Source organism: Penicillium roqueforti (genome assembly GCF_015533775.1).
Source record: "Penicillium roqueforti strain LCP96 04111 chromosome Unknown scaffold_19, whole genome shotgun sequence".
In the NCBI taxonomy this organism is placed as follows: domain Eukaryota; kingdom Fungi; phylum Ascomycota; class Eurotiomycetes; order Eurotiales; family Aspergillaceae; genus Penicillium; species Penicillium roqueforti.
Window position 1 is genome coordinate 1 of NW_024067583.1, and position 12096 is coordinate 12096.

The window sequence follows — 12096 nt, forward strand, 5'->3', positions numbered from 1 at the left end:
TGCTTGAAGGGCTGTTCGTCCATTTCTCTCTGCGGCGGGCGCATTGACATTTGCCGTTGCTGCGAGAAGTCGCTCCACAACCTTGAGATAGCCTCCTTGCGCTGCTGCTTGAAGGGCTGTTCGTCCAGCGTAGTATCTAGCAGGCGCATTAATATCAGCCTTTACGGCAAGAAGCCGCTCTACCACCTGAAGATGGCCTCCTTCCGCTGCTGCTTGAAGGGCTGTTCGTCCATTTTCCTCTGCGGCGGGCGCATTGACATTTGCTGTTGCAGCGAGAAGTCGCTCCACGACCTTGAGATGACCTCCTTGCGCTGCTGCCTGGAGCGCTGTTCGTCCATTTCCCTCTGCGGCGGGTGCATTGACATTTGCCGTTGCTGCGAGAAGTCGCTCTACCACCTGAAGATGGCCTCCTTGCGCTGCTGCTTGGAGCGCTGTTTGGCCACACACTCGTGCATCCACGTGGGTGACTACTTGGAGCAGACTTGGTAGTAATTCACTGCAACCTTCTCTCGAAACCAAAAACAATCCATGATTCATGAGAGCAGGAGAATCGCGTCCGTGTTGGATAATACACCTGGCGAGACGATGATGGCCATTGGTGATGGAACTTCGAAGTATATGACGCTTGATGTTCTCTGTTAAAATATAAGGCTGACGCCTTATATAGTACAAAAGCAAGTGATAATGTCCATATGCTGACAACCATTGTATCGTCTGCGGTACATCGTTTCTATCTTCGTAGGCCTTCTGCGCTGACTCCCATGGTCTGTATGCAACAATATCATTCCCTTCTACACATCGGCAGAACAATGACCAAGCCATATCCTCAGATTCGGGATGTGGGTTTGTGAGGTGATTGATCCAGTGATTTCGGGCGTATTCGAGAAAGTGAAAACCTCGGCTTTGGAGTTCCATCTCTAGACGTGAAGACTCTTTGTCACCAAGTATTTGTTGGGCCTTCCTCTCTAGCTCCCCAGCGCTGAGATGCCGTAACTTCTCACGGTAAGAAAGTAGCCTCAGTGCCATTCGACCAGTCATACTGCTGTAACTGCCGAAGGGGGACATTCCAAGCTGAACAGGCCGTATAGGAGTATTTGAACCATTCTGAATTTTCGTCAACTGACGCTTAAAATCAGTGAAATCGAGGTAGGTCATGCAAAGAACGCCGATATGCCAATCAAGTCCCGCCATATTGAATTCCTCCGAGTGTCGGGAGTTCGTGCCAAAAAGGTGTTTCTTCACGCTATGATGAACATAGTGCACAGTGCTGTCCTCTTCGTCGATGAATGTTAGACCACAACAATCACCAATGACCTTATTCATGTCGTTGGGGAGCTTTTTTCGGTCAAGAGACATTTGTCCAGGAAAAAGACCTAAAACCTCCTGGTATTCCATCGCTGTCAATGGCCGCTTCATCACACCACAAAATTGGAGAATTTTGAACGCGTCTTTTCCCAAGGTTCTCTCCCGTACACGGCTGAGTTTTCTGTCAAATATTTCAGATAGGCCACGAGGGGGATGCTTCAATGCATCTAAGATGTCGCTGTCACTGCCTTGTTCGCAGAGCTCTTCGATGAAAAGACGCGTCCAGAGGAACCTTTATCGATCAGCCTAGATACTTGCAACATAAAAGTCCAACAACTTTCACTCCTAATGATAAAGAATTCACCAGGACTTCATGCCTAGCTCGATTGATAAAGATGGTGGAAAACCCCTCATCCCGTCGCTTGAATTGGATCATTTCATCACTTACATTCCGTTGGATCCCTTTTTTAGGGTTTCAAATATCTTCACAATGAGCGTGGGATCCCCCAAGATCAATTGTTTGTCTTCTAGGCAGTTGCCTATAGCCGCGGCAATATAGCGATCCATCTCCAAGTCAACTTTTGTCTCGGTCACCGGGATTTTGTATTTGGGTTTCATGGCTCCAAACAATTGGTTTTCAAGCTCCGGGCGGCCTGTATAGAGAACTTTGAAGTTTTTAACGCGCATGTTACAAAGTTTGGCCACACTCTGCGCCACCTTCCGGATCTCGACAGGTTCACATTCATCCAGTCCATCAATAGCTAGATAGTATGTATTGTCATCGTGGAGCCGAGACAGTACGAAATCAACTACTTCAGCCGTATTGAGGTCATTGCTATCCTCGTATAGGCGTTGTAGACTTTCATCTTCAGCGTGTTTGATCTGAGAGTCTAATATTTGACGAGCAAGACTCCCGATAATGTTTCTCGCTGACAGAGATGCAGTGTTGTCCGCACGACAAATGTAATAGGAAATAATGTCATTGGTATTTCGTGAGGCATGAAGTTGGGCAACCACATTAGATATAAGCACTGTCTTTCCCATACCCATCGTGCCTGGGCACCAGAGAATTGCAGTATTTTGGTCATCTTGCCAATCATGGAAAAGGAACTCTTGCAGTAGCCACTCCGCTGTGGAGGGCACGCGTTGTTGGATAGCTTGCTTCCAGGGTTTGACGTAGTCGATGGTAGAAAGATTTTGTCTAATGCTAGATCTCAAGCTTGCAGCTTCCCTCTTCATCATGTGGATTCTCCACTGGTGCGCCTCAGTGTGTTCCTTTTGGGTTTCTTTTCGGAATTTATTTGTCAACTTTCGGGATGCTGCGTTATTTTGGCTCTCGTTTTCCAGCAATTTTTTTGTTTCCTCGTTAGCCTGCTTTGAGGCAAGTGATATCTGCAGCTGTATGTCCTTTGTAGCTTGCTTTAGTTTATCGAGAGGGCTTTTGAAATCAGACTCGAAGGGATTGAAAATAGACGATAAAGTTTGCGTGATCGGCGGGCGTCTTGATACTTCGATGATCTTGGTACACAATTGGACGATGGCTGCATAGTACTCGCATAGCTCACGTTGAAGGCTGATACAGTCGGGATAAAGTTGACCAAATTGTTGATAGGTTGGACACGACCTTCCGATCTCCATAATCATTTTTGTGACCTTGTCGAAGTAAGATGTAATATTGCTTGCCGTCAATATAGCCATCTTAACGCCGCCCCAGATTAGGGCGGCGATTTGAGGATTGGAGCTGATAAATGTACCCACGACATCACTGAACTGTTGTGTCGCCTCCAGAAATGTACACAACCTCGGTGCCACACATCTCCTTGTCGTGCTGTTGTTGGCGTCGATCTCCGTCACGAATGCGATGACGCTCGCAACGTCTGGTTTCGTAGCGCTGACTTTATAGAGTCCCCTTTGCTCCTCCGTCAGAATACCCTCGAATTCAATCAACGCCTCCCGGAGAGCTGTTGTCGGATGCGGCACCCGTATCGAACCGGAATGAGACAATGCTACACAAGCCATCATGTCCTCCGCGGCCGCCTTGATATCAAAGAAATTGCGATTTGTCGAATTTTTGGACAGGGGATGGGAGGGTTCGGATCAAATCTAAAGATACGATTCCCCTCAGCTGAAGGGGGCTGAGGGTGGTAAAACGTCTAAGCCACGTTTTGTCAGGCAACAAGCTGAAGAGCGGCACAATCTTAGCCTAAAGTATGGGAAGTTCTAGCCACTCCATACAGTAACAAGACACGATGTACATGTATCGCTTGGCGTAAAGAATTGTATAGTACACTCACCCTTCTCACCCCCGGTCGCGCGACCGTAAAACGGCGCTCATCCATTTCTCACCCGGGCGACACCCACCCGACTATCGACTGCGTATAAGCCACACGCCGCTGAGTTACCTAGTTATAAGCTCCTCGCCTACGTAAGGATCACGTTGCGGGGTGACAGACCATCGCAGACCAATCGCATTAGAAATTCGGAGGCTAAGAATAGTCCGGGGTAGTAGTTGGGTGGGTGACCACCAGCGAATCCTCACTGTTGTATGTTTTTGTTTTGCTTTTTGAGGTAGAGAATGGCCGTTTTTGGCGTCAATTCTACAGGTCCTCATATTCTGGTGTAGACTACTGGGAATCTGGGATATTAATACTTCGGGTAGTGGATTTTCCTCGGCCCGGACCACGTGCTTTCCCCAAGGTACATGCACAGTACGTTTGTGTTTTATTTTAAGATGTTTGAGTGTTTATATTCGAATGCTTGGAAATGGAATACTGGACTGTTTGAATAGTATTGATTGTACTACTTCATCTACTTATTCACGGTAAGCTTAATCCACAATGATCTTCTTCGACAGCTCTGAGTAATGCTTGAAGAAGCCAGTGAACAAACGAATGGCATGGGCAACATCATAAGTACCACCTGTTTCACGGATACTGTGCATACTGAGCTGGGGATTGCCTAGATCAAGTGTCCGCGCGCCCAGCGCAGCAGACAGCATAGGGCCAATGGTGCTGCCACAGCTCGAGTCATTACGGACCACAAAGAGCTGAAGAGGAACGTGGACGCCAGTCTCCTTGGTGGTCTTGCGCGCAATCTCCTCCAGGAGAACAATTCCAGGAGAGTTCGTCGCATAGCGAGCGTTGGCGTTGATCTTAATCACCAAGCCTTTGTTCATCTCCGGCTTATGGTCTGATTCGTACTTCCCCGAATAGTTCGGGTTGACCGAATGAGCCATGTCGGCAGAGACAAGGAAGGAGGTGGACAGAGTCTGCTCGTAGGCAGTTGACAGGTCGGTGCTCTTGGAGGAGGAGGATGGGAGGACGGATAGACGGCGAATGATCGATGGAAGAATGTTCGAGTCCGCACCCTGTGCTGTGCGGCTTCCGATTTCCTCGTGGTCAAACAAGGCAATCAGGCGGATCGCTTCCTCGTCGTCGAGGGCTGATTTATCGGCCACGGAGTCAATCAGACCAACTGTAGCACAGAAAGTGCTGTTCAGGTTGTCTAGACGAGGGGAGAAGATGAATTCCTCCAGCATACCGCCGAGACAGGACTTTTGAGTGTCGAAGAGGATCATTTCAAAGTCCAGAATATCACTGGGACTGACACCAGCCTCGTTAGCAATAAGCTCAACGAAGTGAGAGTGGTGACGTTCTGTGACAGATTTCAATGGTGAGAATAATTCCCCACCCTTGTCTGTATCAGGGGTGTCGGCTCCATCATTGCGGTTAAGCTCTGCAGCAATAAGGCCAGCGATAGGGAACAGCTGTGTTTCCTTATTGAATGAAAAGTTTTCCTGGCGGTCCAGATGGATGGCCAGTGTTGGAACACGGAGGACTACCTTGTTAGCAAGGCACATTTATTGGGTCAACATGAAACATACTGGGACGGTCAATCTTGACCAGTTTCTGCACGATGGATCCATCGCTTTCGCGAGTCATAACCCGCCCAGCGACACCGAGATCACGATCGAACCCTGCAGGAAATTAGCGACTATGATAGTTTGAAGGTAATCAATGGCACGTACAAGTGTGCCAGATGCCTCCGCCGTAGGTCTCTACACCGACCTGGACGAAGCCTTCCCCGCTCTTCTTGCTAACGGGTTTGACCCTCAACACCGGAGAGTCGGTGTGGGCACCGATCATAGAGATGGCATTGCCCGGCTATATTCATTGACATGATTAATTGAAAGACCATTTACGCAGTTCCGCAATTTATACATACCTGCCATTGCTTGCCGATCGCAAAAGCCACGAGGGTAGTAGTGTTGCGAGTCAAGTAGTACTTGCCTCCCGGTTGGCAGGTCGACGCCCAAGAGTCTCTTTCCTATTGATGGATGAGCCACAATTTATTACTCCGGTATTCAGCTTGAGCCGACCTTGATTTCTTGAAAGCCAGCCTTATCCAGAAGCTGTTTCGCTTCGTGGACGGCATGGAAAGCTGGAGATAAGACAAATCAGCGACATTCCACGTCATCGATAGAACTACATACGGGTAGGAGCAGCATTGACAAAGGTCAAGAAGTCCAGAGCAGGTTGCTTGGCAGCCATTGTAGAATAACGTCGAGAACAACCAATAATATCAGGACAAAGACGCCTAAGGACCATTGCAGGGTGCACAAAGGGAGAGAGTTGGCTTTTGCCGCCGGAGGTTTTAATTGGTTTGGCGGTGACTGCGGCCATGTCACGTAACAAAGCCACCAGTGAAACTAGAAGGGAGTCTTAGGGCCATTGATATTCAGGTATTCAGGACATGGTAGGTTTCAATTATTACTATTTGAACATGGATATACTATTCTTTGGTCGACCCCACTATGTAAATTCCTAGAAGTCAGGCTTGGTATCGTCGTTGCCATGGCCCAAGCTTCGTCGCGTCGCGTCAAAGCAAGCGCGTATATCGAATCAATAATCTGTGGATTTCGCGTTAGTGAAACGGTCAATATGGAGTACAGATCCCTCACATCCCCCCCACTTTAAGTGGTCCAGTTAGACGGTGTGGGCGCGTCCCTTTCTGTAAACAACAGGACTAACACTGTGGCATCAGTCTCGATTGGAACAAAGCCATGCTGACACAGGACGTTTCCAGGAATCTCGGCAAACAGCATGAGACATAGTCTGGGGGAGTAAACAAAAGAGATAGACTCCACTGCTGAAATAAATTGTCGATCAAATATCAATGAGCGTAGTCAAAGGCAAAGACACTGGATGGGGCCGATTGCCCTCGCTAAATCGGGTTAGCGTACCCGACGCGTGACCTAGAGAGTCGCCCTGCGCAACTCCGTCACTCCCTTGAAGACATTCATTCATTCACATGCCGACAGTTTAGACGCTTCTGTGTTCATTTCCTGGTGAAAGAGGGTTTGATAGTGCTTTATCCCGGAACTTGTGCCATTTTCAGGTGTTAACAGCCGGGGCAATCATTCCACCTTTGGATCAACAACAACGGACCCTCCGCCAATCGCCCTTCAAATACCCTTGATTCTACACCCGAATCTCTGAACGTTCGACATCCTTGATTCACAGAACTTCACTTACATCTCATGCAATTCTTATCTCTATCTTGATCGGCTGCACTTCGTCTCTGGGGCTCGGGCAGACAGCTAGGGAACGCCATGGCGGATAGACCTCAGAATTTAAACAAGGCCGGGAATAGGTCGGCAACAAAACCACAAAAATCGCAGGTCTCAAATATCGCATCACCACCTGGATCGAAGACACCGCCAAGCATGCCATCAAAGCGCACGATGTATTTTCCAGACAATTCAAATTTGGGGAACGGCCAACGGCAGGATGGAGCAGAGCCAATCGACCCTAGTGCGCTTGCGAAAGCATTGAAGGATTATGAGTCTGCTGGGAGCCGGCGGGACAGGACCCCAGCCTCCAGTCCGTGTCGCAAGAGACAGCGGGTCTACGGGGATCGGTAAGCCACACTTTTCTCCAATCAGAAAGCTGCGCCAAAACAATGGCAGTCATCTGTGACTCAGCTACTGATCATAATTCAGCTTCATTCCCAATCGCGACGGGCAAGATCTACAAGCGACCTATAGTTTATTGCATGAAGATGGCTGTCCATCTACTCCTTCCAAGACCAAGAAACGCCCCCCTCACTCCGAGCTTCATTTCCAAAAGAGTGTGTTACATCTCGGAACCCAATGCGTTGTACATTTGACCTGACTTTAACCGCAGCTGAGGAAGCCAACCGTACATTTTCCCGAGTTTTGCGCAGCGAGCTGTTCGGAAACACGGTCCCACAGCCTGACTTGACCTCTGCGCCATCCGACCCATTGCTCGGCTTCAGCAATGGAATCAATGACAAGACCCGATCCCATACACCTCCCGCTCATATCGCAGCCAATCTCCCTCCTGCCAGCATCACCCCAACCACCCCACACAAAAACCTCTTCAACTATGGGCCTTCACGGCCCGGATCGGGACACCCAACCCCCTCTAAAACCCCTCGAAGTGTGCATGGCCCTAACTTAGACGTGCGCTCCGAGCTCTACAGTCTTTCCCCTATTCGATATGACAGTCAGCGTATTCTGGAAACGCCTCGGAAACAGGCCCGGTATGTGAACAAGGTGCCTTACAAGGTCTTAGATGCGCCGGATCTTCAGGATGATTTCTACTTGAACCTGGTGGACTGGGGCAGTAGCAATGTTCTCGGCGTTGGATTGGCAAACTCTGTCTACATGTGGAACTCTCATACCGGTGGAGTTACCAGGCTGTGCGAGCTGAAAGATGATACCGTGACCAGCGTGAGCTGGATTCAAAGGGTAAGCAAGAAGTCTGCATGTTAACGCTCCACATATCATACTCATACAGGAAATATAGGGCACACATCTTGCAATTGGTACAGGTAAAGGTCTGGTACAAATATGGGATGCTGAGCATTGCCGACGACTACGAACCATGATTGGACATACCAACCGAGTTGGCGCTTTGGCGTGGAACGATCACATTCTCACTTCGGGATCCCGAGACCGTCTCATTTATCACCGTGATGTTCGTTCTCCAGATCAGTATATTCGAAAGCTCGCTGGCCACAAACAAGAAGTTTGTGGTTTGAAGTGGAACACCGAAGATGGCCAATTAGCATCCGGCGGCAACGACAACAAACTGATGGTCTGGGATAAGCTGAGCGAGACACCCCTCTACCGTTTCTCTGACCACAATGCTGCAGTCAAGGCCATTGCATGGTCTCCGCATCAACATCATCTTCTCGCTTCTGGCGGTGGTACCGCTGACCGCACGATCAAGTTCTGGAACACACAAACCGGCTCAATGATCAAAGAGGTCGACACTGGTAGCCAGGTCTGCAACCTATCTTGGTCCAAAAACTCAGACGAAATCATCAGCACACACGGTTACAGCCAGAACCAAATCGTCATTTGGAAATACCCGCGTATGGAACAAATCGTCTCGCTGACCGGTCACACTTTCCGCGTTCTTTACCTCGCCATGAGCCCTGACGGCCAGACTGTCGTAACAGGAGCAGGCGACGAAACACTCAGATTCTGGAAAATATTCGATAGACGTGCTACAAGAGACACTCGTCGGGAAGGCAGCAAACTGGCCGAATGGGGCACCATTCGGTAGTTCGCAATCCCCTCTATTTCTAATTTGCCTTTGCATCTGCATTCGATATGGCGTTTTGCGGTTCACTTAATTTGGTCACTGGGGGAAAATCATTGCATGGCCTGCGGGGATCTGACTCTTCGTCTTTTTATGCGTCGGCATCTATTGCATCTTCTTTTCTATCGGTGGTTTAGAGCATTTCAGGTGGACGTCCGGCGCTCGTTCATTCGGAATGGGGTAATGCTTGTTTGAGTTTTTTTTTTCCTTCAATTTTTCTTTGCTTTTTCTGTTTTTTCTTGCCTTTTTTGATCTCTTCCATCGGTTCCTTCCAACTCTGGCTGTGATTTAGCCTAGTTATACTAGCCAGACGCCTTCGAGTCAAGCGAACAACTTTACATCCACGTTTCTTGGGCTTTGAGCGGCGGCGCTTGTGGTGTTTCCTGGTTGCTGGTATGCGGCGTTGCGCGGCGGGTGTTCTCATTGCAATTTGTCTTTCGCAGGGTTGCTTTTGATGATGAGATGACCCTCTTTTTCTCCGGCACGAATTTGTGCCTATGTTCCTATTTCAGAGGATTTAGCTATGCCAACCGGCCTTCATGGGGATATACACCATGGAAATGAGAATCAAACTTGATAATCACTTACATGTTTCTTGGAAGTCCAAGGCTGATTCAACTCAACTAAGACCAATTTTTATTATTGTGGTTCAATTCCCTTTCTCAAGTGAAGTAACCCAATTAAGAAAATATCCGATTAACTATGCTATACTGTATACATTCATGAATGAGTCTCGCTTGCCCAGTTTTTGGCTCAGCAACAAACAAAATAAAAAGCTCAAAAAGGGAGATTTGAAACATAAGGAAATCTAAAGCACCAAGCGCGCCGGCTCAACAGAGAGAAGAGTCTTGATTCGCTCCAAGAATGCCTTCGCGCGGACCTCCTCACCAGCAGGGACTGTCAAGCTGAAAACATTAGAAGCAACACCCGCGCTCTCAACCGAAGCTGCAGGTGCAGACTTCTTGGACGGCTTGGCACTAAGGAAACCGATCAGGTCTTCGGTAACGGGCTTAGAGCGGACAGACTTAGGAGCGTCGAAAGCGTTCAGGTCGGGAACGTAATCACCGCGTGATGTGTTGATCGGCTCGGCGCCGAGAATCTCATCGAAAAGCTCGTCGGCGGAGGGCTTAGAGTTAGCTGGGCGAGGCAGGTCGTCGTTGGCAAGGTCTGTAGCCACGGCAAGGAAGCGGGACAGCGGCACTGTCACACCCAGGTTATCTTGGAGCTTCTTCTGCGCAGACAGCACGGCGGCCAGGGAAATGGAGATGGCCACAGAAGTCAAACGCGGCGGCTCGGCCACAACCTTCTTTTCGGGCACGGCCGGTGCGGCCGGTGCGGCCGGAGCCGCAATCTTGATGTTGCTCAGATCGAGGTGGGTAAGCTTGGCAAGTGTGGCGGCTTGGTTTGACGGGTAGTTCGCGGGAATCTTGCCGATGTATGCAAGCACGTCGCCCTTCAAGAGACGACCCTTGGGGCCGGAGGCTGGGATCTTGGAAACGTCGGACTCGGGGATGCCCTTCTCACGGAGGAGCTGCGCGACGGAGGGGTAGAGTGGATAGGCGATATTCTGGGTTGTGATAGAGGTAGATTGCAGGCCTGGAGAGTGAAATGGATGACGCCGTTAGCCCATGTAGTAATGCTTGTTATAGCAAATAAGTTCCGCCGTAGCATTGAGCTCAGAGGACCGGCTTTCCGTTGCAGAGATGTTGTTCGCCATGAACATGGATAGGAAACTCACGTCTGCCGACACCGAACACCTTCGGTTGACGTCGAGCGAACATGGCCGGAACCTGACCGACTGTGATCCTGGCTGCCATTGCTATGTGATTCTGTTTTGGAGGATTGGGAGTACTGCGGTGCCGATTGGGGTATTCGGCCGGTGTCGCAACTCGCCGCAGACGCTAGATTTGGAATGAACGAGCAGAATCAACGAAGAGCCCACCACCACGTTGAAGCGCACAGATCTCCAAGTTCGATTTAATTTGGGGTCGTGTGTTTGGAGAGACAATCCAAAGTAACCGTTGGAGCTGTGGAGGGCGTTGGGAGCTTTCACCGGCGGCCAAGACGGGAACCTTTTTCTGCCGCCTGCTGTTTTGGCTGTTATCGGCGAATCCCGATGAGAACGACAGTTGACCGATTCTCGTCCTAGTAAGTTACAGAATGAACCTATTCAGTCGTTGACTATTCGTCCATTTTCCCCCGGATTCATAGCTGTCAATTGACTACGTGCTATGGCCTTAATCGCTTTACTAACTTGAACTTCCATAGGCTCATCGCAGCCATGTCCGTCAGACCACCCACCTTCTCAATATTCTGGCGCCAATGCCTACAAAGTCCAATGCGACCTGGCTTTCAGATGAACTCGACATCTTCCTTGCGCTACTTCAATTCTAGTGCACCCCATTACAAGGTCAAGGGTGTGGCCAGAACTGTCGATTCCGCGTGGCAGGCCGCAAGTCCTTATGGGAACAAGAACCCCCGTGCCCTGGCGAAGCTGCAAGCGAAGGTATTAAAAGCCGGACAAGTGCTTTTATTCAAGGCGCCTTCTCATCGCCCATATGTCTTGACTGCGTATGGTCTGTCCGCGTTTTGCTTCGCCTATTCCATCTACAACTCGAACGCGGTTCTCCGGGATCCCCTGGTTCCTATTCCGATGTGGCAGAAATCTCTATTTGGTGGTATCTGTATCATGATGAGCTTTGGAGGCACCTTGTTCATCCTCCGAACTGGCTCCCTAGTCAGAAATATCAAGGCGATCAATTCCAATGGTCGTATGCGCGTCCTCTTCACAGTCCGAAGCTTGGTTCCTTTCAAGAAGCCTTACCAGGTCGAAGTGGCGCCGGGTGATCTCTCTTTCAAGCGCAGAATCTCTGTCTCTCCGGAAACCATGAAGCATTACGAGGAAAGTACCAAACTCGGACGTGGATTAAAAACGGAGCCAACCTTGTTCACGAGGCTGCAATCTATGCCTCGTCGGGTTTTCCAGAGCGTGCGGCAACTTTTCACAAACGAGGACTTCATCATTGTGCAATTGGCGGGGCACAAGACCCATTTCCGACTGGACTCCAATGGATACATCTCAGATGATCTCCTGCACTTTGGGCGCATGGTGAATGTGAAGATGCCATTCAGAGATTGATCGATGATCATATCCAAGTAT

General features: G+C 49.5%; 4 protein-coding genes across 4 annotated transcripts; 2 read left to right on the top strand and 2 right to left on the bottom strand.

Moving 5' to 3' along the window:
- Positions 1–179: 179 nt before the first annotated feature.
- LCP9604111_6777 (uncharacterized protein) lies at positions 180–5855 on the bottom strand (the record flags this gene model as incomplete). Its single annotated transcript, XM_039074735.1, has 9 exons — positions 180–344; positions 1315–1597; positions 1754–3266; positions 4222–5142; positions 5189–5281; positions 5333–5468; positions 5530–5631; positions 5684–5745; positions 5798–5855. The coding sequence occupies 9 exons, from the start codon at positions 5853–5855 to the stop codon at positions 180–182; spliced, it is 3333 nt and encodes a 1110-aa protein (XP_038927078.1).
- A 1193-nt stretch (positions 5856–7048) lies between these two features.
- Positions 7049–8900, top strand: LCP9604111_6778 (WD40 repeat domain-containing protein; the record flags this gene model as incomplete). The annotated part of the gene is made up of 4 exons (XM_039074736.1): positions 7049–7224; positions 7307–7434; positions 7491–8077; positions 8136–8900. The coding sequence occupies 4 exons, from the start codon at positions 7049–7051 to the stop codon at positions 8898–8900; spliced, it is 1656 nt and encodes a 551-aa protein (XP_038927079.1).
- An 844-nt stretch (positions 8901–9744) lies between these two features.
- Positions 9745–10753, bottom strand: pdx1 (uncharacterized protein; the record flags this gene model as incomplete). The annotated part of the gene is made up of 2 exons (XM_039074737.1): positions 9745–10532; positions 10675–10753. 2 exons carry the CDS (start codon positions 10751–10753, stop codon positions 9745–9747), a joined length of 867 nt encoding a protein of 288 aa, XP_038927080.1.
- Positions 10754–11217: 464 nt separating this feature from the next.
- On the top strand, positions 11218–12075 carry LCP9604111_6780 (uncharacterized protein; the record flags this gene model as incomplete). Its single annotated transcript, XM_039074739.1, has 1 exon — positions 11218–12075. One exon carries the CDS (start codon positions 11218–11220, stop codon positions 12073–12075), a length of 858 nt encoding a protein of 285 aa, XP_038927081.1.
- Between the last annotated feature and the right edge of the window lie 21 nt (positions 12076–12096).